This window comes from Chrysemys picta, chromosome 2 (assembly GCF_011386835.1).
Source record: "Chrysemys picta bellii isolate R12L10 chromosome 2, ASM1138683v2, whole genome shotgun sequence".
NCBI classification, from domain to species: Eukaryota; Metazoa; Chordata; order Testudines; family Emydidae; genus Chrysemys; species Chrysemys picta.
The window spans coordinates 91,814,861-91,841,919 of NC_088792.1; the positions used below are offsets into that span (position 1 = coordinate 91,814,861).

The window sequence follows — 27,059 nt, forward strand, 5'->3', positions numbered from 1 at the left end:
TTTCCAATAGGTTATAGAGTTGTGGGGTTCATCTGTGAAATTTCCACAGAACTTTGAGTAGAGGGCAGTGTGGAATTGCATCTCCTCAGGGGGAGCATTCTGGAGGTACAGTCTCTTCTGGGGCTGCACAGGATTCACCCTGTACTATCTTAGGGGACGTTGCAGATTGAAACCCACAGTGCCCTGGTCATATTCTGTTAGGGGGACCAAACAAAGTGTGAAAAATCTGGACGGGGGTAAGGGGTAATAGGAGCCTATATAAGAAAAGACCCCAAAATCGGGACTTCCCTATAAAATCGGGACATCTGGTCACCCTATGTTCTGTGGGCTGGTGCATTGAGTGGGAGAAGGGGCCCTGGCCATGCTTTATCTCTGCCTCTTTCTGGATTACTTACTTCCTGAAGGCAGCATGGACTAAGCAATCTCCACTCACAGGGATGGCTGTTGTTCTCTGCCTTGCATGACTCCTGTATTACCTGTGCAAAGACAGTCTACCCTTTAATGTGGATCAGAAGTTTGCTGCAATCTTTTACTGAATTATAACAAGATACTTATGTAGTTTATTTTGAATTTTCTCTTGTAGACTTTGCTGATCAGTCTGATGAAGATCAGGTAAATGTTCTGGGATTCCAGTTCTTAACTGGTTCTAGAATCACTCTTCTTGCTTCAAAAACCTCACGTGAGTAATATTGGAAATAATTTAATTATGGATTAAGATAAGATTATGGGCCAGATCATAAACAGGTGTGTGTATGCTGATTTCAACCAGCTGAGTGTCTGTCCATATGTAGTATATTAGTTGCTGCATGGAGAATTTTACACAGAAGTTCTGTTAATGTGAATAGGCAGTCCCTGAACAAATTCCCTGAAGCTTCCAATAATATTTTAGCGAAGCAAGGAAATGCTGAAACTAAACAAAATCCTACTTAGTTATCGTATAGTAGTTTTCTGAAAATCACTAAAAGGGCGCCAGATAATTTGTGTTTTTTTAAGTTAATGCATATACATTTTATAATGTCATAGGTCTTTATTCAAGACTGAAAAATCTTTTTTTTAGCTTTTAGCTAGGTTTTTAGGTGCTTCAAGATGCAGATAGGCATCTGGTGGGATTTACAAAACACACAAGCAGGTTAGGTGTCTAATTCCACTTAATTTTCCATGTCCCTTGACTTTCAGTGGGAGTTAGAGAAACACCTAACAGATTAAGCACCTGTCTACATTTTTACATGCCTAAATGCCAAATTTAAAAACTAAAATACTTGTTGCCCACTACTGAGTGCAAACTGGAGGACATAGAATGGATGATATATGAACACTATCTTGATTAAGTGACAGACAGTAAAGCTAGTTTGTTGATCTGCAATATTTTTATCCAAATAAAATTATAATTATAAAAATTGGAGTTACGGATACCTCAGGAATGGAGACTCTGAAATGTTCATAACTCTAAACAAAATGCAGCTTCAGCTCCAGCTGGTCAAACTCTGGGCCAGGTTCCAGAGGCAGCTAGGCAGCTTCCTTTCAGATAGCTTCTTTCCCTGGCCCGGACAAACATGTATCCCCCTCCTTGCCAGGGTGGAGAGGTGAAAATAGTGCGTTTCCCTCCTGGCAGAGTGTGGGGGAGGAGGGTGAAAACAGCACCCTGGCCTACAGGAAAGCAGCGCAGACACCAGTGCTGCTCCTGGTCCGGCTGCCTTGGACTGGCAGCGGGAGCTCACAGCTTTGCCTGTGAATCACAGCATCTTCACTTCCTAGCTGTAAGTGGGTGCCCTGTGTGTGGGGGTGGCGATAAGGGTGTGGAAAGGCACCTTTCAGATGCAATACAGGCACAGTACAGTATTTGGTTGGGTTTTTTGGTCTGTGGTGCTGCCTGATTGGTTACTTCCGGTTTAACATGGTGTCCAGTTGACCAGTCAGTTCGTAACTCTGGTGTTCGTATCCTTGAGGTTCTACTGTAATCCAAATCACTAAGAAATATGTGTTTTTAAAATAATTTATTCAAGATGGCTTTTATAAATATCAGTGGCATCAAGGTAAAGCATTCTAAACTGTGAGAAAATACTTAATACTTCTTTAACACCATCAAAGCCATTAAAGACTGGAAACATCTGGACAGTGGTTATTAAAGACCTTTCACAATATCAGTCATTTTACATTTATAGTATTCATATTTGTTTGAATTAGGTTGTGTGCACTATTTGTGTGCTGTGTTTTATTGTTTGTTGACTTTTAATATTTGTTTAAGTTGACAGTAGAATTTAAACAGTTTGAAATATCTGGAACATTCAGTAATAGTTTCTAGGAACCAAAGAATGTAAAGGATATATAAATAGAGTTTTACTTATAAACTGAAGTTAAAATCAGTTACTTAGATTCCTATTTTATGGAATTGTTGTATTAAACATTTCACATGTATGGAATAGATCCATGTTGACTTACATGAGTTGATGATCTGACTGGCTAGACTGAATGTATTTTAACGTTTAATGAGGACATGCTTTTCAATCCTTCCATTCTAACCCCCAGGTTTTTCCTCTCCATTCTGATTTTGTTTATTCACAAGCTAGGAATGATGCTTCCAGTCTTAATATAAACTTTCCCACACTGCCTTATTTGTTTCTTAGACCTGACCTGTAAGGATCACACTACATAGAAGATTTAAAACATTTATTCTTCCCCCTAGTCTAACTAGGCATCATTTTTCTTGTCTTGTCTGGGAAGCCTTTTGAAAACAAATGAGGTGTTTCATGCCGCTTTCCATGTAGCAACCTATCATATGGCTAATATCTAATTCACATCGGCAGGGGTAGCTACAAAATACATCAAATCTTTTTTGGTTAAGTTGTATCTTGGAAAAAAATCTTTAATGTATATGAAACACTTTGAAAAAATATTATACATAAGGAAAGTCCATGTAGTGGTATTTCATTCTCAGGGCTTCTATGAGCAAAGGTTATCAATAATACAAATGCATTTAATGCATTATGCTGTTTGGTAGAATTTCATGCTATTAAAATGAGTTGTGTTTGAATGGCTAAGTTGTGTGTGTCCCGGAGTGCAGACTGAATGTACAAGTATTAGGGACCACTCGTTATCCTGTCACGTAAATCATGTATTAGCTGTGTTTGTATAATAAAATTTTCCTTTTCAGTGAGATCATTTGGAAGTTTTCTTTTTTTAAAAACAAAAAATGTGTAGAGCAAGTGACCTGTACCAGATAAACTGATGGTCCCTGGGAAAATAACAGTGCTTTGAGACTGAAGTCCTTTGCTGATGGAACAAGTACACCATGGACCAGAGGAAGTGCAAACTTCTCCCGTGTTCCACCTCAAATGTGTCTCAATACTGATCTGGAAGGATTTGGTGCAATGGTGGTGAAAGTCTTTGTACCCATTTAGTTTATAGCTTCTTTGTTAAGACTGCAAACAAGGATGCCAGTTACTGTGTCTGTTTTTACAATGTATTAGCTAATCCATTTTAACTAAGAATTAAAAAACCCTAATGTAGAAAAAAGCATGTTCAGCACATTAGCTAATCAAAATGAATCCTGGGGAGGAACTGGAGTTTCATCCTGAATGTATGTTAAAATTCAGCTCGCCCTATAGGCACTAAGATTTTAAAATGTGTTAGCCAACATATTTTAAAAATTAAACCTTTTTATCCTGGTCTAGAAAAGCCTTTAGTGCTAATTATGTTGCAATTTTTTGTGATATGAATGCTTGTCTCCTACGCACTGGACTGGAACTCCTTTCAGATAAACTACCATTGAGTTGTAAACACTTTCAGTCACTCTCATCCTAGGTTGGATTTGAAAGCGTTTGTAATCCATTAATCCCCGGAGTCATCTGCTTTCTTATGTCAGAATTTTCTGAAAGAAATGTACTTGTAACTTGCAGTGGAAAAGCTTTTTCTACATTTAAACGTTAAATTGGTTGACTATTATAAAGGCACTTGGAAAGCAGAAATACAGCTAATTGTTACTGCTTCCATTGAATTTCTATTTTTAGAGCATTGATGTGGTACAATTAAGGTTTCTCAGTTTCCCTTGTTCATATATACCTTTTCCAAATCTAATTAACCTTCTCCTTCAGCCTAATAGCCTACTAAGTCACATACAGTAAATGACTACCTTGCTCCCAAATACAGTTAGATTGTGTTTGTATTGACCAGCAAAAAAAGTATTGAAACTATTTTAGGGAAAACCAGGTGGGAGTGGTACCCCACCCCCACTTTAAACCATTAATGTATTAGTTATGTCAATTATAAATGAAGTGGCTGTTGATTTGGTCTGAAACTTTCCAAGCTCATTTCACTAAAAGGAAAGAAAAGGCAAAATCCAATGCTGTATCCACCAGGCCCAGCCATTTCACTGAGAGATTTTAAAAAAATGGAAAGTAGGTTGAATGTTATCTTTAACAGATGGTGTTCTTGTCTTTAATAGACATGTTTTTAAATAAAACTTTGCTTCTTTCCTGTAACTTTGTAAACGGAATTTGTCATTCTCCCTTCAGTGAAATGCATATTCTGGGAGTAATGCCAGTGTTCATGTCAAACAATCTTGGATTACTAATCTTGAGAAAATGTTTAATAAGTATATGAATGTTCTAAAAACTTCTGGTTCATTTGATTTTACTGTGAACTTTGCTAACGAGTAAAAAAAATTGATTAAAAACAATCTCTATTTTTCTGTATCCAAAACCTCAGTGACCTTTTGCATCACAGCTGCACTTTTGTATTTCCTCTCAGACAGTGTATTGATGGATGAATAATGAAAAGAAATATGGCAGTGTTGTTCAAAAATGTCTCTCTGGATAACCATTATTTAAAAAAAAATTATTATGGTTTTCAACAGCATTTTCCTTTCTTTACTTTTAGTTAGTGTTGATTTGCTGTGCAAGAAACTGGAGAGAGAAGAATTGCATACAAATATGATGTAGAATCAGAAGTGTAGCTTTTTTCTGTCAGCTGTATGATTTACAACTTATTAAAATATTATTTAACTAGATGAATTTGTTGTTAAAGATGACATGGGCTAATGCCAATAACTGGTTTTTGTCTCGGTTTAATATTTTATTCTTACATTAACACCTTTTATCCAGCAGGATCACCGATCACATTACAAATTCTTTCTATACATTGATATAATTCCCCTATTATCTAAATTAACAACATTTCAGGTGGTGTGTGCAGCCATTCTTCATTAGGAAAGCAACACAATGTTTTTTAGGAGTTGAAGTGAAGAATGGTTTTCTGCTTGAAACTGTTGTGGGAATGTTGATGTAATGTAAAATGTAATCAAGATAAAATAGCCATGACCACATTTTAATTAATTAATTAATTAATTAATTTAAATGAAGGTTGTCAGGACCTTAAATGGGATGGGGCCTGGTTATCACTGGTACCACGACTTTGCTTGTATGATAATGCAGCAGTTTAAGTCACCAAGAGTGCTCAATTTTAACATTTTACCTGATTTAATCATGATGAGGCTAGAGCCAGTGAATTTTAAATGAGGGATCTTCAGCTGGTAACTTCTCTTCCCCAGTTAGGGAAGTGTGAAACCAGACAGCAAGTGTGAAAAATCAGGACGGGGGTGGGGGGTAATAGGCACCTATATAAGACAAAGCCCCAAATATCGGGACTGTCCCTATAAAATCGGGACATCTGGTCACCCTATCCTCAGTTGGCTTATCAGAGTATAAATGAGCCAACACTGATCACACTGCAAGTTGTATCCGTTCTCCATGGTTTTTTCTGGATGAATATTGTAGATGGGTGATGGTGCTCAGAAAGATTTAGTTTTGAAGGGATTATCCTATATTGGTAAAATGTCATTGTATAGTTTTTATAAAGATTGTGCACGAACCCAGAACACTGGATGGGTACATTTTAAAAAATGATATGAATAAATAAATAAGAGAAAGATGCCACCTCTATTAGCACAGTGCTTCCTAATAAAACTGTAGAGATACTTGGGGAAGGACCTGGAAGATATGGCAAGGTTTACACCTGCCCCTCTTATTGAGGGTGCATATCTGTCATTTATTCCTAAAGTTCACATTCTTGGTGCATTATTAAATTTCTAACTGCTGTTGAACAACTGTTTACCAGTAATATCTAGGCAAGTCTCTCTTTAATCTCAGTCTGCCCAGAAGATTTCAACTGTTTCTTACAGATACGGATTTCGATACCATAATCCATGCTTTTCTCAAAATTAATTTACTGCAGTACATTCTGCTCTGGGATCTATACTTGTTGCCTGATGGTTTCTGGGTAGAATTTAATTTGTTGGTTTTATCTATATCTTTGAACATACATGTTTGTTTCCCTGATTCTTGATCCATACCATAACTCAGAGCATCCTAAAGGCTACTTAATGTTTCATTAATAGAGGTTCCGTAGGGATTGCTGTGCTGGCCTCTTGTTACTGGAGTGCATTGAGCTTCAGCTCTCATCCTAACCTGACCAGGAAAGCTCACCATCTGGGTGGTGGGAGTGAACAGCATAGAGCTAGTTATATTAGCTTTATACCACTACCCGGGGATTCCCCATACATTAGGGGAATCACTGGCTGCTGCGTTAGGGCAGTTCTTCACCCCCTTTGTGCTCCATGATCTAGCCCAGGGGTCGGCAACCTTTCAGAAGTGGGGTGCCGAGTCTTCATTTATTCACTCTAATTTAAGGTTTCGCGTGCCAGTAATACATTTTAACGTTTTTAGAAGGTCTCTTTCTATAAGTCTATAATATATAACTAAACTATTGTTGTACACCTCTACCCTGATATAACGCAACCCGATATGACACAAATTCAGATATAATGCGGTAAAGATCAAAGCAAGTTCGATATAACGCAGTTCCACATATAACACGGTAAGATTTTTTGGCTCCCGAGGACAACGTTCTATCGGGGTAGAGGGGTATGTAAAATAAATAAGGTTTTTAAAATGTTTAAGAAGCTTCATTTAAATTAAAATGCAGAGACCCCCGGACCAGTGGCCAGGACCCGGGCAGTGTGAGTGCCACTGAAAATCAGCTTGCGTGCCGCCTTCGGCACACATGCCATAGGTTGCCTACCCCTGATCTAGCCCTTAGTTTACAGTAAATAACATTCAAGCAATAAATACTTTCATACTTTGCTCTTGGTACAACAAAGTCAAGTAGTCTGATATTGCTCTTGTAGAATTAAGACTATAACATATGACTAAAAAGAAATAGCGTTTAAGTTATGTACTTCTTTTGGCGAAATCATATTTTGGGGACTTAAAGTTCTGCATAAAACAACTGACCTGGTTCATGTTCTAGAAGCTTGGGAATCTGGCTACAAAATTTGACTATTAAGTGTTGGAAAAACATGGATAAAATTACAAGGATAGGTAACTTAGAACTACCTTAGGTAGATGAAATGTCAGAAATACTTAAACAACACTAACAAAAATTGTTTTTTTTAATGAAGCCTTTTTTAAAGATTTTGGAACTATTTCACAACTTGGACTAATTCCTTTGTTTAATGACTTATCTACAGAATATGAACTAGTATATATGGCTTCATCTTTCTTTACTCCTTTTTTGTTTCTTTTTTGTTTTTAAAGAGCGGTATAGAATCCAGAGTGAACAATTAGAAGACCTTTGGCTAATCACAAAAGAGCTCACTTTTCGTCTTCAAGAACATTTCAAGAAGGAAAATAGCAAAGACTTCACATGTACCTTTTCTGGTTCAGTTCCTTTACAAGAATATTTTGAACTAATTGATTGCCATTTTGAGGTATGTCTCACAATATTTAAGCTGTTGATAGATATGTCATTACTTTCTAATATTCAGTTTTGCTCACTATTAGTTGTCCCTAAACCGTACTACAGTATTTCTGCTTTTTTTCCCAAATGTTAACCGGAGCAACCCATTGCTACCTTAATGATGGGCTAGTGCATTAGAGCCTGCAATGCAGCTGTATTGAAGTTTGGCTTGCCTAGTGGTCTGAACTCAGGAATGGGAATCAGGATGTCTTATCTCTGATTTGACTCCCTTTGTGATGTTGGGCAAGTCACTTAACGTCTCAGTTTTCACATCCGGAAGATGGATATTTGTCTTTGCTTACTCTCACAGTTCAGGGCAACTGCACCTGTATTCCCCTTCCAGGGTCCATCAAAGGCATGCACTCTAGGCTCCTGGGTCCTCAGCCATCACCTATCTTCTGTAGAGACTGCATGTGTCTCCCTCCTGACTGGGATTTTGCCAGGCTTCACAGTTCCCTGCGTACACTGTGATATCCTCAGCAAACCAGACTTCCTAGAAGGCTAGTGTCTCCACTCTGCTTTCTCCTTAGAGGTTATGAACAGTGTAATTGCCCACAGTTACAACTTACCACACAGCTCTTTCTAAGCAAGCACATGTATTCTTAAGGTGAAAGCATTACAGACAAAACATACTAAAAACAATAAAAGAACCTACGTGGATGCTAAAAATCTTACCAGAGGTCATCCTAACTCCAAATTGGGCTCTGGTGGGTATCAGTTCTTCAAAATACACAGTGGGGTTTTCCCTGCGGTTACAAGTTCATAACAGTCTCTAATTCAGAACCAGAACAACCATGAATAGTTTGATTTTTCTCTTATAAAGCTTGGGCCTTTCATCTTGGTCTCATGTAGCAGGTGACCCATTCCTCAGGGCATAACTTCAATAATCAAAGGTGGTGTATTCACCTCACCCTAGACGATGAGTTCTCAAACTGGGGGTTGGGATCCCTCAGGGGGTTGTGAGGTTATTACATGGGGGGGTCGCAAGCTGTCAGCCTCCACTCCAAACCCTGCTTTGCCTCCAGCATTTATAATGGTGTTAAATACATGGGGGGTCACATTCAGAGACTTGCTATGTGAAAGAGGTCACCAGTACAAAAGTTTGAGAACCACTGCCCTAGACATTCCCCAGGAAAACCACTTAACAAATTTTGTTCCCAAAGTCCCTTCTTGTCTGGCACATTGTTCAGTATAGTCCTTTGAACCCACAGGTCTAACATATGTCCCATTTCCCGTCCCCTCTCCCCCCATCCTGCCAGTGAGAAGTTATATGCAATCCCACCCCACAATAATACAAAAACCATTAATTTAATACAGTGGACTCTGAAAAGACTTAAACTTAATTCAGTGAGTTCTCCCAAGGATATGGCAGGAAATTGCCATATCTGTCACACTTACATCTCAGAGCTATTAAGATTAATTAACTTTTTTATAAAGGTCTTTGAAGATGAAAAGGTCTGTATTAGTGGTAAGCATTTATTTATTATGGAAGTTAATTTCTTAATAGAAAATTATTTAAGTCAGTGATGTTTAAATGTAATAAAGCCTAAAATTCTCTAGTGCTTGAAGTCACATTATTTTAGCCATTACTGTCAAAAATGTAAAGTGTTGTTGAAAATTATTCTAAAAACCATTATTATGTGTTTAATTTCTGGAAGGTGGAGCATGTGTTAGCCTTGAGCAACCCTTGTGATTAGGGAGCATATGGTTTCCCTGGGCAAGTGATACAAGTGGGGATGATACTCTGTGTACTCTCCACATTGTGCATCTGGACAGGAGCTGACCATAATCTGGCTCTAAATTCCTCACTTACTCACTTCATTTTAATGGTGAGACTCGCTCTGGAATTTGTCGCTGGTGATGTGCCAACTTACATTTGCTATTTTTAACAATTTAATGCCATGATATTGAAGCCATGAACGTTTGTTTTGACTGACTCATTTTGTTAACCATAAAAAGTCCCTTTAGACTGAAAAACATTGACTTCCAGTTACCTCTTTTGTTAAGGCAGCATTACAAAATCATCACACACATTTGTTGGCCCAGGCACAAACCCTGCACAGTTTCCCTCCTGACCATGATGATAAAAAAATCCCAATATTTTAGCTAGCTTGTGTAAATTAAATAAAAAATAAAATAAACCAAACTAAATGTACTGCCCACCGCCCCAGGTAAGTTAGAATTTGGCAAGCTGCGTGAAAGAGAATAGCTCTTTGAAAACTGTTTCTTTTCAAAGGTAAAATACCGCAAAGTTCTCAACTTTTTTCTTTCTGAGGCCCCTCCACCAACATGCTATAAAAATCTCCATGGCCCACCTGCGCCACAACAACTAGTTTTCTGCATATAAAAGCCAGGACCAGCGTTAGGGGGTAGCAAGCAGTGCAATTGCCTGGAGCCTCATGCCACAGAGGCCCCCAGGAAGCTAAGTTGCTCAGGCTTTGATTTCAATCCCAGGTGGAAGGGCTCAGGGCCCCAGACTTCAGCCCGATGCAGTGGGACTTCAGCTTTCTGCCCTGGGCCCCAGCAAGTCTAACACTAGCTCTGCTTGGCGGACCCGCTGAAACCTGCTTGTGACCCCCTTGGGGGCCCCGGACCTCTGGTTGAGAACCACTGAAATACTGTATGTGGGGCAAAGGTGGTGACACATGGACATACAAATTAAAGATAATTTTTAAAAGTTCTGTCACATCACTCTGAGACATGGGGCCATCATGGAGAAAGACATAAGTTCCAGTCAGGATACCATAAAGTTTTGGAAGGATCTGTGTAGGCCTGAGCCTAGCTTCAGAGTCCCCCAGTAGTTTCGCAAAGTGAGTTGCATAAGTGTGCTCCTGCTTCCACCTGATCAATTTTTAGAAAAATGGTGTTGACCAAAATGAGTCAAAAAACAAGAAACACTGGGCATAAATATTTGTGCCTTGGAGTATCATTTCAACCTACATGGGGTTTATTTGACACATGGCTCCAAAAATAGTTTAAAAACTCTATTATAACCAAATCTAATTTTCCTTTTTAGTCACTGTATAACTCTTCTGAGTATGATCATTTTCTTTAATGGCTAATCTAAGACACAGCTCATATGGCTTTAGCCTGTATCCTTAGGCAATAATGGGATATGGCTCATGATGTATTATAGCTCATAGCCCTAGAGTTTTCTCTTTTTTTGGCTGTAGTGTGCTGCCATTTGGGTATTGAAGTTCTCTTGCATGAGAGAAAGCAACAGTCCTGAAACACCCAAAGATGCCAAAGCACGAGCATTACTATATTCTAAATAATGTAACATTTTTATTTGTTTAATTTATTAAATCTTTAGTGTGTGTAAAATTACGGAGAGTGCTGAGTGAATTCTGAAAAGGCTGGACTTATTATTAAGCGTTTATATTCTAGGAGTTGCCCCAAACCGGTAATGTAGATTAGGGCTCCGTTGTCTTGGGTGCTGAGCAAACAGAAGAGAGAGAGTCTCTATGCCAGAAACCCTGTAGACATGTATTTTTCTTTGCCTAAATTTTAAGTTTCCATGGCACATCCCTGCTTCATTTTGTTTCCCCCAAGTGGTTGAGTTGGATCACAAGCCTGTTTTCCATGATATCATTTTAATATTTTATTACATTTTCTCTAGCATCTAGTTATAATGTTTGTGTAAATCTTTGTATCGACCAGCCCAATTCTGCTCCCAGTGAAGCTAGCAAAACTCGCATTAACTATAATCAGAACAGGATCAAACCTAGAGAGATAAAAATAGAAGGTTGGATGTTGTTAACTGGCTAACTTTGACCAATCTTAAATAAATCGTGAAGCCTAAATAAGCCTAAATACATTTTGAAGTTTGAAAAACTGGTATGATTGTTACTATAGTAAGTTAGCTACCAATTAACATATCATAGCCTTTGTCCATTCTGATGGCTTGTGAAGGTGCATCAGTATTTATTATCTGGTTAAAGAGTCTCCTCTCTCTTGAACAGAGCAAAGTTCTGTGGCAATCCTCATGTTTCCCGCCCTGTTAATTTTGACAGACGCTTTTTTTTTTGGTGCACTGCAAGAGTATCATCTGAGATTTTCTAATTCCCTCTTTATTTCCTCCCATTCTCAAGGGTACTGCTTAGTTTGCTCTAGCTTCCCTGAGCTGTTCTACGTGGATATCATGTTGATTATCCATTATCATGGTTTGTATCCTCTGTTATGCCAGCCTCCTTTTTGCCGTTCCCCTTTTATGGTCACTTGAGAGCATTAGGGAAGTCTAATGTCATATTGCCCATGTTCTGGGAGCAGCACGTCTTGCAATGTTTATTTTGCTGACTTCTGGTATTCGCATTGTGCCTATCATGTGGCGGAAAGTACCTATTTGGAGAACTCCAGTTACTGCTGGAGAGCCAGTTTTTAGAATGTCTTTCTGTTATGTGATTGTTGTGCTATATGGACTTGTACTGGAAAATAAAATAGAGAGATCATTATACAGATAGCTGTATGAATTTTTATTGTCTGGATATTTGATATATCATTTTGCCAAGTTTTTGTGGTTATTTCAAGAAAAGTGGCTACAACACTTGACCTCCAGATATTTGGGGTGGGGGTGGGAAGGTTTCCCCAAAAAGAGAAAATCTAATCTCAGCAAAGGCAGAATTTATTACTTTAAATCGTGTTCAAAGACAGTCATAACCCTTCTCTTTTTATGCAGTGAGTATTATATTGAATATGTTATATATGTGTACCACAGACACGCATACTGAACTAAGGAGAAGTCCTCATATGCTAGTGGTGACGAGTTAATTTCACTCCTGTCATAAGACCTCATGATGAGATTTTTGTGCCTTATCACAAATTACTGTGGCTGTCAGCAATTATTTTCAGTCTCAATAATAGCTGGCATTATTACAACCCGTTGGTAGATCTCATGATGAATGTGAAATTAACCACACCAATAGAAGCTGCAAATAGTTACTGTGACCATAGAAGGCAGCTGTTTGAATTTATAAATACTCTTAAGTTTTCCAAGAATTTTATTATTGTTCTACCATTTCATTATAAATGTGTGTTTTGAAGGTAAAAATCTATCTACTGGATCAGATTGTTAACCTGAATTTTTGAAACTCCATAAATTATAGCTTCGCTTGAATGCTGAAAAATTTGAAGAACTGTTGTCTGAAAGAGCCATACAATTTAGAGCTATTGAACGACGATTACTAACTCGATTCAAAGACAAAACACCTGCTCCCCTCCAACATCTGGACACCTTGCTAGAAGGAACTTACAGACAGGTCAGTGCTATTTGTTTATGAACCCACTACATTGTTGCTGAAGTTTCAAGCACATAAGCTGTATTTTCCTGGTTACATTTACCAGCCACGAGACCAGGAAACTGTAATTTGTTTAACCTAATATTCACTGCAAGTTTCCAGATGATTTGCAATGGTTTTATTTAATCTATAACCGCAGAATTTCTACTCCTGGGTCACACCAACATAACAGCACATCGTTCTTTCCAAACTGATGTGGATAGTGTAAATATTTTATAGTTCATGTGAAAATATTTTATAGTTCATCGCTTGTATAAATATTTTATGGTGCACTGTAAACTGGTGGGAATGGTTTGGCTGGTGAAACAGTCACAACAAAATAATCTGAGGCTGACCATGTCCTTCCTCAAAGGTTATTTCCTGAAGGTTTCAGAATGCAAGAGTTACAATAAAAGTAGTAAAAACAAATAAGCCCAGTTTGGTGTTATCCTACCAGAAAACAACAGAAAAACCCCAGTGTTGGTTACTACCTGAGCTCATATTGCTTGAGACATCCCTGTCCCAAGGCATGCTCCTCTTCTGTCTTCCAAGCAGTCACTTTCTTGGCATTTCATGCCTTTCTGCTAGAAAACCTGATTAGTCTGTCATCTCCAGCCTGCCTTGTTGTTGCCTCCTGGTAGGTGCATGGTTCCGAGATGCTTTTAAATTACATTATTGAATCTAATTTTTAAAAGAACTATCAAACTAAGTCTCATTCAGCACGTGGACAGAATGCTGCACATATTGATGTCAATGTGGCTTTGCATAGGCAAGCAGTCCTCCTGTGTCCTGAGAGTTGCTGATTCGAGACCTAAGAATATGATCAGAATAAAACAGTTGACATGAACTGTATTTGATCTGACATTCTGGCTTTATACTTGTGGGGGCAATCAACTCAATATCACATTTCTGACTGAATTTTCTTTAAATCTACTATTGTTGGAAGTTATATGTAGAACTACTGTAACAGAAGGAGAGCAAAGAAATATTTCTCTCTTCAATCTATTTACTTTGTATATTTGAGAGCATTTTCTGTATAACCAGTTTCACTGTTTCCTCTGTAGAGACAGTCAGTCATTTTCTTTTGTTTGTGTGACTCTCTCACTGCCCAGAAGAGAGAGGCTTTTTTAAATTAGGAAAATATGGTACTAAAATCACAATAATTAGCATGGAGATTTGGGCTGGGTTGTTTATAAATGACTAGATTTATTTTGTAAAATATATTGGCATCTTGACAGAAAAGGTTATAACAGCATTCTTATTAGCAGAATTTGTCTTGAATTAAAGTTAGAATTAAACTTTGGTGATAGTTTGGTTCTTGTTAGACATGGTGTAGTGAAAGGACTTTGCTTCATAGAATCATAGAAGATTAGGGTTGGAAGAGACCTCAGGAGGTCATCTAGTCCAACCCCCTGCTCAAAGCAGGACGAACCCCAACTAAATCATCCCAGCCAGGGCTTTGTCAAGCCAGGTCTTAAAAACCTCTAAGGATGGATATTCCACCATCTCCCTAAGTAACCCATTCCAGTGCTTCACCATCCTCCTAGTGAAATAGTTTTTTTTTAATATCCAACCTAGACCTCCCCCACTGCAACTTGAAACATTTGCTCCTTGTTCTGTCATTTGCCACCACTGAGCACAGCCTAGCTCCCTCCTCTTTGGAACCCCTCTTCAGGTAGTTGAAGGCTGCTATCAAATCTCCCCTCACTTTTCTCTTCTGTACACTAAATAAGCCCAGTTCTCTCAGCCTCTTCTCATAAGTCATGTGCCCCAGCCCTCAAATCATTTTCGTTGCCCTCCGCTGGACTCTCTCCAATTTGTCCATATCCTTTCTGTAGCGGGGGGCCCAAAACTGGATGCAGTACTCCAGATGTGGCCTCGCCAGTGCTGAATAGAGGGGAATAATCACTTCCCTCGATCTGCTGGCAATGCTCCTACTAATGCAACCCAATATGCTGTTAGACTTCTTGGCAACAAGGGCACACTGTTGACTCATATCCAGCTTCTCGTCCACTGTAATCCCTAAGTTCAGTTTGGTGTTTTGTGTTAATTTGTTGTTGAAGCCAAACCCAAAGAACTGAGCATGAGTTTTAACCCTACATAGGCTGGAGCAGGAGATGTGCCTCCTGCTCATGTAATGAACCTATCTAGGTATTTTATCCCATGCTCATCACCGCACCTTACAAGAAAGTAAAACATGGTTCATTGCCTACTTCTGCAGTTATGGTTTTGTAATTCCTTCAGATAGGCTAAAACTTTTCAAAGCATCTGTTTGTTCAAACCCAAAGCAATATTGATATCCTAGCTAGTCCGTGTCCTGGTTCTTTAAATTGGTGTAAGTGATGATTGGTTGAGTCCTGAAGCTCCCTAAGAAGTTTTGCTAGAATGGAAAGCAATTTATTGATTTATTTATTTTGTTGTTTCATTATTTATTTTGCCGTTTGGGTCACAAGGGAAACAGTGGGTGAATGTGGAATTGATTGGTGACATTTTCTATACTTGCTAAGACCTTTCTTCCTTTTTTCTTCTTCTTTGCAACTTCTGCTCAATCCTTTTGTTTTTCTGGACTACTTGAGGAAATGTATCTAAGTAATAACAATAGCTTAAAATATTGGGTAGAGGGAAGGTGATATATCACTAAAAATGAAATAATCGAGCTGGGTAAATAGGAATAGCACAAACCTCACTCTGCAAGTCCCCTTAAACATGTGATCATTGTGATATTGGAATGAATGTTACAGTACTTTTTAAAAATTCTTTCATTTCATTAGAAATTTTAAACTAAGAGTAAATGTGTTTAAAATTTTCTTTGGGGAAAAATTATTTATTTGAGGACCATAATTTATAAACTATTTGGTAACTTTCATTAACGCAGAACATTTGCAGTGGGACTGAAGAGTGGTGGCCTGATTCAACATACAGTGAAGTTAATGGGAATGACTGCACCACGACTAAAGGTGGGGCAGAATTTATGTGGGCTTACCCAAAGAAGGACAGCTCTGCTTTGTGGTTGGGGGTGGGGGGGAGAGAGGAAGAACGCCAGAAACTGCTGCAAACCACAGGGCTGTATACCCAGACAAAGACTCCCATTGACTTCAGGGAGCTTTGGATGAAGTCGATACAAAAATCTTAAATTTCTTTGTATCAGAGTATATATTCTGGAGAAATGCCACTGATTAAGTCATTCAAATATTTACATAAAATAGTGTTTATGATTCTTATTTGCTGTGTTTTATTAATCATCTCTCTCTCCTTTTTATATTAAAACCACTCGTATAATATGGGAAATAAGATTTAAATGCAACTCTGTTGTTGCAGTTTTGTTGTAGCCGTGTTGGTCCCAGCATACTAGAGAGACAAGGTGGGTGAGGTAATATCTTTTATTGGACCAACTTCTGTTGGTGAGAGAGACAAGCTTTTGAGAGACAAGCTGTCACTCTGTTATTCTTCATTATCTGGGTATACTGCAAGAAGGACAGGAGACTTGTTATGGGTTTTAATCAGGCTGCAACTTTATTATATAGATCTCTGGGACTATCTGGCAGATAAAGTGTACAGTGCAGGCAAATCCATGCTTATTTAAATCATTTCTCCGGGGCTTTCACCAACCCCCCTTTGTTTCCGTCCAGGTTCCCCAGCCGACCCATGGCTTGGACCTTATCATCCACCAGCCTCATGAGAGGGTTTAGGAGGGCTATGAGAACGGAGGGGGTTGGCTCCCTGCCTTGCCAGTCATAGGAGTCCCCGAACCTCCTCCCCCATTCTGTTCCTTTATCCAGGACCTCCTTTTAAGTCCTTTATCAAGCCATTTATCTGGTCACTGACTGCCCTCCCTTTGGAGTACCTGCACTGAACATCCACCCAGTATTACAAAATAAGTTGCTACATATGGCCTACCACCTTTTCTATTGACCAGAAAAGGTCCACCCTCACATGTGCTGAGAGGAAGGCCAAAAAATCACACTCCACTGAAGCCAATTCTGGTGGTGTGGGAAAAATTCCTTCCCAGCCCGCCTTTAAAAGTGGCGACTAGAGTAATGCCCACAGCAGTTCCTAACCCAGCCTGCCATTCGCCTCCACTAGGGGAGGGAGGGCGGGTGTTGGCTTCCTTGCTGCTTGGACATAGAGACTTGTCCCACCCAGGTTTCATATCTTTATGCACATTCCTGGGGGAAGGGGTGTGTGTGTGTGTATGTGTGTGTGTGTGTGTCACTGCTGCAAAGCACCTTTTACAGCAGTTTCTGACCTTCCTTCTCCCCCTCCCTCCCCACCAACCACAAAGCAGAACTGCCTTCTTTGGGTAAGCCCAGACAACTTTTGCCCCACCTGTAGTTGTGTTGCAGTCATTGGTGGTCAGTCACAAATGAAAAGTTTGTTCACATTGTTTTTTGGTTTTGTTTTTTTATTGCCCTGTCTAGCTGGCATGTAGAGATAGAAAGGCTGTGTAGTTGCAATGCTACTTTTTCACAACTGTGTTATCATGCAAACCTTTCGTTATAATGGGGTAGCAAAATTGAAAAGAATGAGAGCATCATATCTACATGTTGACGGAGTTAATGAAATTTATAGGAAAAATATAAGCATTTGGTCTAGTCTGCTTAGCCCTTCCATAGAAGCGTAGCTTGGAGGTAGGAGTAAGGAGTTTCTGCTTTAGATGGTTTGGGTAAAAGCAGAACAACATTTCAGTAACTTCACTCTTATTACTGCTCTGGGGTTCATGGTATCCCAAATGAGGGAAGCAGTTGTGCAAGTAGAAATTATTTCTTGCCTGTACTGCACTCACAGGAGGGACACAAGGAGGAGCACGTGACTCCGCCCTGCCCCCAGCCTGGGGCCTCGCCTTCTGCCAAGTGAAGGGAAGTATGTTCTCACTGAGAAAGATGATGTTTGGAATCACATGGGCAAGTTACATGTCCATCACCCCCACCCATATTCTAGTTAGAATGTTCACAGGAAAAGTCTATTAAGTGTAGACAGGCATTTTCCAGGGTCTATTGTGAGCTAAGTGTTCCTTAATGGGCCATTCGACTTGACTTATCCCTTCATGTGCTGGCTAAATACCTTGTGGGCATTACCACAGGAGCAAACATGTAGTAAACATAGCTAATATTCATAACTTCAGATACCAAGATGATACATGCATAGAAGTTGCATAATCCTAAGTACTAGCTATTTCACGTACATGACTATTCCCAAAAGAGATTCTGAAAAATCATACCGTGTACTTGAGACCCTATGTGCCAGCATCATGCCCCACTAGAATTTTGTTATCTGTTATGTAACAACAGAGATGAAGCCAATGACATAACTGTTTAGGCTAAAAGGGCAAGGTTAATTTTTAGCTGTTCAGGTGTGACTGAGTTGGCTGGTTCTATAAAGAGTCCCCACGCCTTCTTAGTGCTTCACCCTTGTGTCTTTATTTACAATGCAACTGTGTAGTCCCTCTTATTCCCCCCAACAGCTCATAGACTTTAAGGTCAGAAGGGACCATTATGATCATCTAGTCTGACCTCCTGCACAACGCAGGCCACAGAATCTCACCCACCCACTCCTGTAACAAATCCCTAACCTATGCCTGAGTTACTGAAGTCCCCAAATCGTTGTTTAAAGACCTCAAGGTGCAGAGAATCCTCCAGCAAGTGACCCGTGCCCCACGCGGCAGAGGAAGGCGAAAACCCTCCAGGGCCTCTGCCAATCTGCCCTGGGGGAAAATTCCTTCCCGACATCAGTTAAACCCTGAGCATGTGGGCAAGACTCACCAGCCAGCAGCCAGGAAAGAATTCTCTGTAGTAACTCAGATCCCACCCCATCTAACATCCCATCACAGACCATTGGGCATATTACCTGCTAATAATCAAAGATCAATTAATTGCCAAAATTAGGCTATCCCATCATACCGTCCCCTCCATAAACATATGCCCCTCCCCACCTCCATCGCACCCTGCTTTTCTCTGGCCCAGGCGTGTCCAAATCTCAGGTAAAAATCAGAACCTGCCGTGACTGCTCTAGTAGGGGGGTCGCCATGGGAGGGTCCAGTCCCACGGGGTAGCATAAAGGTCTGAACCACTCAGTAGCTGATGGAAGGGCACTGCACGAGGCCGGGGGGCAGCAGGCAGCCCTGGCCCATGGATGCAGCCTGCAAGTGGATGGGCAACATCTTCTAATTGGCGACAGGGCAAAGGGGAAAGTCACGGGGGGTCCCTCTTGTAGCCACTTGCAGCACATCTGGCCGCTCCAGAGAGTCCAAGTGCAGAAGGGACCCCGGTGGTCATCCAGTCCAATCTCCTGCCAGGCCAGAAACTGCCCCACAACAATTCAGATCTTTTAGAAAAACAACCCCTCTCTATCTAAAAGTTGCCAGCGACGAAGAATCCACCACAACCCCTAGTCAACCGCTCCAGTGGTTAATTACTCTCACCACTAAAAATTTACGCCTTATTTCCAGTATCAATTTGTGCAGCTTCAACTCCAGTCATTGGTTCATGTTAGACCTTCCTCTGCTAGACTGAAGAGCCCATTATGAAATATTTGTTCCCCATGGAGGTACCAATAGCCTGGGATCAAGTCACCCCTTCACCTTCTCTTTGTTAAGCTAAATTCATTGAGCTCCTAGAGTTTGCCACTACAAGTCAGGTTTTCTAACCCTCTGATCCTTCTCATGGCTCTTCTCTGACCCCTCTCCAATTTATCAACCTCCTCCTGGGCACCAGAACTGGACACAATATACCAGCAGCGGTCCCCATTCAAGGCCCTTCCCAGGGTCTAACCACCGTGAGGCTCCCTGCCTTTGGTGAGGAGACAGAGATGTAAGCCTCCTATCTCCTCCCAGGCTAGCCTCCTCACTGAGCTTTCTCCAGGGCTTTAATAGCCCTCCCCTTCCTCAGCCCAGCTGTCTCTACTTAGCTCAAGTCATTGCTATGAGCCGGCCCTCGTTAGGGCCTGCAGCTGAGCTCTCCGCTGGCTGCCCGGGCCCCTGCATCTGGTTTCCCTACCAGAACGCAGGGCTTGGCCAGCATTTTGGCAGGGCATTCAAGGGGTTTTACCCCAGTCCTGCCACACAGAGCCTTTAATTAGTGAGGGCATACTGGCTGGCACACATTCAGGTTAATGGCCTTCAGTGTTCCTTTTCAGTTACCAGGTTTATGAACATAAAAAAGTTATGTGCTGAGGTGGTTTAAAGCATAACCCGGGTTTTTAGGTTTGCAAATCTGTGAACCTTTGCTTCCTAGAGATTGTATTATTATTATTTATTTTATTTAATTTTTTTTGCTGGTCATAATTTGGGAGGCTATCCTCTCTGCCCTCTGCTCATGAGGTTATGTATGTGTCTTGTAGCACTTTTCTGAACACCAGTAGGAAGGATTTTTCCCCCCACTAAGTGTGGACTGATTCTTTTCTCTTAGAAGGCATGTAATTTTTTCAGGTACACACTGATTAACACAGAAAATAATTGGTGCTGTTAAACTTTCTTCAAATTCCACAGAAAATTAAGTTCAGCTATATTTTCCAGTACAGTGATGAAATGGGTGTTTGTATATAACATCAACATGCTTAACTGCTCACTTCCCCCACCCCCCAAATATGTAGTATTTCTGTCTGTTTATATGGAATATGGGAGTTGGGTGAGGAGCCATTTCAGCATCTGTATGACTTATTAAAAGACAAATTTTAAGTAGAACTGTATCCTAAACTGCATTATGGTATTGTACCCAAACATTCCATTTCAATGGGAGATTCAACTTCCTTTATAGGACCAGAACAGACTCCTGAAACTCTTACCACAAAAGTGGTCCATAGTCATGCAGATTAAGGGTTTACAGGATTCGATTCCAAGTTTGTAAATTGTTTTGGATGAAACTGCCAATGCCTGAACTGTCAGATCAGAAGGAGCTTCATTTGAATAAAGGTGGGCAGATGTGTGATAAGTCTTAGCTTTGTTGCTAAGATGAGGAACAAATTTTCAGCAAAGTTCTTGGCAGATTCCTGAGGCAGGTGGTTTAAGGCCGTCAGTGTCCAGAATTATAATCTTCACTTGTAGTTCTCTCACCCACAAAGCTGGAAAATGAGGCATATGTTTTCTTTGTTTTGCTGCTCCAGTTCCAGTTAAGAAAATGCATGTTAGACTAGTTTGGATGCAGAGAAGAATTCTATGTATACTGGGGACAACACGTGATTCCTGTCAGGCTGCAGAGCTGGGCTGACCTCAGAATCCAAACATCCTCTGGTCAATGCAAGCAGAGGCATTCCTCTAATGATTTGGACTTGATGTGATGCAGTATGAATGTCATGGATAATTCAGACCAATGGGGAGAAACAGAATAAAAAACACTGTTTAAACACCTTCTGTCTCCCCTCCCTTCCCCTCTGGCTAACAAACTTAAACAAAACCTTTGTTTGTCTGTTAGCATATGTATTGTGCTGTTAAAGACATGTAATCCTTCTGCCCATCTAAGTTGGCAGCAACAAGGGCTGGGTTCTTTATCTAGGGGTTCCGTTTCAATAACGCAATGCAAAACCGGCTCGAGCCCCCACCCAGTGACCTGGGACAATTACATACCACCCCCTGGGTGCCTCTAAGAGGCAATACTTCCCCTCTCGCAAGCACGGAGTTTGAGTGTAGCAGAAAATGTTTAATAACATGAGGTAAACAACATCAGCATTAAATTGGAAAAAACACCACAAACAGGATTCATAACACAAACCAGGAGCAAAAAACCCACCCCAGCAAATTGGGCTGTGTCCTTTCCCTTTGGTTCTTGAATCCAGCAACCCAAAAATCACCCAGAGTCCCCAAAGTCCAACACCCCCAAAGTCTCTTGGGTCCAGCAACCACCCAAAGTCCCAAAAGTCTAACAAACCCCCAAAGTCTCTGTCCCTGGTCAGTGCAGCCCCAAAGTAAAAGGGGGGGCATGCAGGGTGTTAAAGGGCACCTTACATGATCCAAGGCCGTCCGTCCATCTCTCCGTGGGGTTCCACCACAGCCTTCACCACGAGCCTTTCCACTTCCTGCCGTCCCACAAACTGCTCCGCTCCATGACCTGTGAGCCGCTCCAGCTGTCCCCCCAAACAGCTCCACTCGCCGTTCCTTGGGCCTCTCCAACCGGCCCCACAAGGCTCCGCGCCGCTCACTGCTCCTCCAGTCATCCCTACAAATTGCTCCGCCAGCTGCTTAGCAATATAGCTTCAGGCTCCCCCACTAGTTAACACAGCACTCAGTGATCTCAGCTCTTAATAATTTTAGCTCTTTTGTGATTTCAGCTCACAGTAGGGGAGCCCCAGTGCTGGTGCACCATTGGCCCAAAGTGAATTCAGCTCAGCAGCCTGTAACTAGACTCCTAATAGAATCAAAGTTAGCTCTGATATTCAACAGTGGAGAGAGGAGGTGGTACAAGTGGTGTGTCAAGCCCTCAGAGGGGACCCATACCATCAGATACAAATACCTATCCCCATCCTTTCTCAATTCATTGGGTTTTGTAACCCATGCACCTTGTCAAGCAAGTGCTACTTAGGTAATGGTGAAGGACTCACTCAATCCTTCTGTCATACAACAGTTTCACTGGCCTTGATTCACAGAATCAGGGTAACAAAACTTTATTCTTCCTGCCCCAATAACAGAGAAACTGGGGATCCCACACCAGCCAAAGTAACCACTTTCAGTTGCTGTTGTTTCATGCCAGGCGAGTGGGTGTGCCTATGCAAACAAGATCAGCCCCTGGAGTTCTTTTCCACACTCGCCATAATTCACCACCAGATGTCAGGGTAGAGCTCATCCTGACTCTGCTTACAGACATATAAAGAATGATTGTCCTCCCTAGCCGTGTTCTGCACCTTTAGTTTTTCCAGTACCCTGTACCCACTAAAAATCTCTTGCCAGTACTGCGTACTGGAGGGTACCGTTCTACTTGCACTACTGGGGGCAAGAGAAAAAAGAAAATGAGAAGAACTCCATGTCACCTGCACAGCTGCCAGGAGTATGCTGCATGCTTGTGAAGGTGCAACAGTGCACATGTTACCCCTCTGCCCCAGGAACATTCCAGTAACTCTGCACTGCCTCTAACTCAAAATTGTCTCCAAGTGCCACACTCTGGCCTTTGACTTTTCCCATTACCCTCTTAATATAAAGATTTTGGGGGGAGGATGATTGTAAAAACAACAGCTTCTACAAGTATTCCAAACCTTTTCCTCTAGAAGTTGGCAATTTGAAGTTTGTGAGAATAGCTTATTTGGTATTACCCATTATACACGTTTTAAGTCACTCTGAGACAGAGACTGTTTGAACTGGGACTTAGACCTAGTCTGTTTAAAGTTTTTGTACTGTAGTATAATTATTTTGATAATGGATTGGACTTTTTACTGAAAGTTATACTGGTACAGCACCTAGTGTAGATATAGTTATACTGGTATAAAGGTGCCTTAGAGTAGTATAGGTTATTCCCTTCCATTCTTGTATGAGCATTGCTATACTGATATGACATATAAAATATATCAACAGTGTGTGTGTGTGTGTGTGTGTGTGTGTGTGAGAGAGAGAGAGAGGCCTAATGATGATTAGTACCCAGCTAGTACAGTTTACTTCCCAGATATGTTGGTATCTGTTTTAAATGAATTGTGTGTAATCTTTTATCTTTGCATTCCTTTTATGTCATGGTGTATATTTCAGAATGAACTTCTAAATCATGATTTCCATAATGCATGTGGAATTTAAATGCTAATTTTCAGCTTTACAAAATAATTAGGTACAAAGTTACTTATTTGAGTGAAAATACAATCTCCTGAGCCAGGGAAAATTAATCAAACCACACTTGTTTCCTTTGTAAAAATGCATTTTTGTGATCTAATCTTTTTTTTATTAGTCCTTGGAGATGTAGAACTTGATACATCCTGCCTCAGTGTATAATAAAACTATTAATGGGTCCATTATAAGGAAATGGCAATCTTACCTCTACATGATGGGAGCAAAACATATAAATAGCCTTCAACTGTCTATAATTGTGAGAGGTTTTCTTTCGGTTGTGTTTTCTGTCTCCCTGTTTAATATTGTCTGGTATAATTATTCTTTTTGTATTAGTGTCCTGTAAATGTAGTTCTAATAGATTTGATTGAATACTGGCAATTGTAGCAGCTACAGATCTCTCTTAGACAGGAAAAAAAGAGCTATTACACTGGAAAGTATAAAATCATTATGAACAACAGAAGAAAAAAATTTCATTCTCGCATGAGGTTACCATGAAAATAGTGGGTCACAACTGATGGATTTGTGCCTCCGTGAATTATAGTGCCCTGAGTGGTGATTGAAAAGACCAAACACAGCAGAATACAATATTAGCTCTCATTTTAAGAAAGGATTTTGTATGACAAATGTATGGAAAACTGAGCTGCACATGAGGTTATGTAAAAGGTTTGTTAACTTAAAAAAGGCTATGAATATTGAACAAGACTGAAGCATTCTTAGTGTATTTTTGTAAATTGTGTGTGTTGTGTGTGATACTCACTTACTTGTGTTATGTGTTGTTTGCTTGAAAGGGTAATGTGGTCTTTATAAGATGTTTTCTGCCATCCAAGCTAAAAGCTTTTTTTGTAGCTTGATAATAGCTGAAGTCTTAATTCCCAGAAAAAGAACCAGATCTTTGCAGCTTGACATGCATTGTTAGGATTTTCATGCATTAGCTGGAGTCACTAATAGACATCATAGGGGAAGAAATTTATATGCCAACTGGTCCTTTTAGACCACATGGATTTTAGCCCAGTAGATCTAAATGGTGCAAAGGCCCATCAGCCATGTCTAGAATGCCCATACAATGCCAATTTTGGGGGAAGGGATAGGGAGGATTATGGATGCTTTACTACAGAGATCTTTTGTGAGGAGTGGGATAGAGTCCCTCTCAGTGATATCTCTGCTATAGTCAATTGTATACAACCAAGCTGAAATATTTGAGTCTTTGGGCCTTCTGTTTTTGAGTAGTGTGTCACAGGAATTTGTCTCAGAATTCATAACTTAATTGTAAAGATTTTAAACATACAGAATGTAGAGATTTCGTGGCAACTTAACTCTGTTCCTTTGCACATCTTTCCTTGCATAACCATAAAACATAGACTAAAACTTAGAAAAATTGGCTATTAAACAGTTAGCTTGACTCAGTCTTAACTATAGTGGTGTTCCTAACCCACTATAAAAAGTGAAATACTACCTAATGTAATGGTTCTCTACCTTGTTTGACTGGTAGCACACTTTAATTCACACATTTTAAGCAGTTCCTTTCTAAATTTAAAAGTCCCTACTTGCCATTAGAGGGGAAACCTAACTTGCTTTTTTGTTAGAGCTGCTAGAACTGGAGTTCAGTGGCTGTTAGTGCAAACTCACTTCCTTTTCTCCAGACTTCAGTTGTTCTCTTATGTTGTTGTTTATTTCCATCCTTGTTGGAAAGCTTATCTCTCAGGAATACATAGTTGCAAAGAGCAACAACAATAACACAGCTTGAGTGATACAATTCCACTGTGTTTTCTCTACAGCACCTAGAATTTGTCCAGTGCCATTCACTCTACTTTATCTTTAGCATATGCTCTGTCTATCTTGGCTAGTTGCTCCTTGAGGGAGACTGCACATGCATCACAGCTTAAACAGATTCATGTGTACATGAGTTTCTCACCTAATATAACTCTGTTACTTGCAGTGATGGAGAGGTGGTCATAGTTTACTGTTTCCAGTTAAGTCTGCATCAGCAGCGAATGGGAATATACCTGATTCCAAACTTCCTGCCGCTAAATGTCATCTTCAAAAAGTTAATTTCATATGAAATCTACCAGTATTTCCACCTTGCATACTTGCATTGAGTCGGTTCACATAACTGGCAATATTGGCACCGAAAAATCACCTATTAGAAGGTCAACAAACATTGGTTCTTCCTGAAATACCATGAGTTCTCCCTTACTTTGAACAAGGAACATTCCCCAAGAGAAACCAATCTTACTTCTGTATGTAGTAACAAACTCTGATAGTCTGTTCCTTTATGCAACAAACCAAAAATGGTGAGACTTCTGGATGTTTATTTTATGAGGCTGTGTCATTTTCACAACTGCCCAAACACTTACCTTAGTTCAGTGGGCACTGTTGTGGTAATACAGCATTTAATATGAAGAATGCAGTGCGTCACCAGTATTAACGGATTTCTTTTTCTTTCCTTCACCATTGATCCCAGTCCCTTCATGTTTCTGTCATCATAGCCATTCCATCTGTCCTGACAGCAACATAATTGGCCCAAAGAATTCCTCCTCCTTTCAGGTTGTGACAATTCTTGGGGCACCAAGGGCTTTGAGTCATCTTGTTGCCACCTGCCCCCAATGTAAGGGAGTCTTGCCTGTGCCAACTGGGTGTTGGCTTTCAGCTACTCAAGTACTCTTTCCTATCTAGGGAAATAGATTCTCATGCCAAAGTTCAATCTTTTCCAGCATTTGCTGGCCCCAAGAAGCCATGACCCAATTATTTCTGAAGCACCCCCGCTCATTCAAGGTACCTCATCAATGAATGGATGTCTTTCTCCACCCTGTGCAATACTGAATCAGTCTTTTATCTTTAATCACAGACAGGACTATTCCTTCACTGTCATATAGTTCCTTTTCACTTCCAAGCAGTTTCAATGTTTATAGTTTCTTTGATGGTTTTCCATTGACTTTGCTGGGTTGCAGTGATGGACAATTAAGCAAAACATTACGTAATCCACTGGCTAGGAAGAGGTGACAACTCCCTCCCAATTGAATGCTATCACTGAGACATACTATTCCCTAGTGACTCACACCAAGACCATATGGGCATAATTTTCAGTATAGTTACATTATTCCTTAATATTCCCTGTACACGCATATTGCAATGATTATCAGTACAGTATTGGTAAGTGACAAGCTTTCAGAGATCTCACATACTACTCTTGATAGATAAATACCGTGAAAGTGGCATATTAGGTGTAGTGAGTTTGTCATGTCTGAGACATGAGTTGCTTG

At 40.3% G+C, this 27,059-nt stretch overlaps 1 protein-coding gene across 10 annotated transcripts in view; it reads left to right on the forward strand.

Moving 5' to 3' along the window:
• BBS9 (Bardet-Biedl syndrome 9) overlaps positions 1 to 27,059 on the forward strand; it is a 484,737-nt gene that overhangs the window by 142,376 nt on the left and 315,302 nt on the right. For all 10 annotated transcript variants that reach the window (XM_065583753.1, XM_065583754.1, XM_065583755.1 and 7 more), the window contains 3 exons: positions 584 to 679; positions 7,590 to 7,762; positions 12,894 to 13,046. In XM_065583753.1, coding sequence (XP_065439825.1) covers positions 584 to 679; positions 7,590 to 7,762; positions 12,894 to 13,046 — 422 coding nt within the window. The remainder of the gene's footprint in view (positions 1 to 583; positions 680 to 7,589; positions 7,763 to 12,893; positions 13,047 to 27,059) is intronic.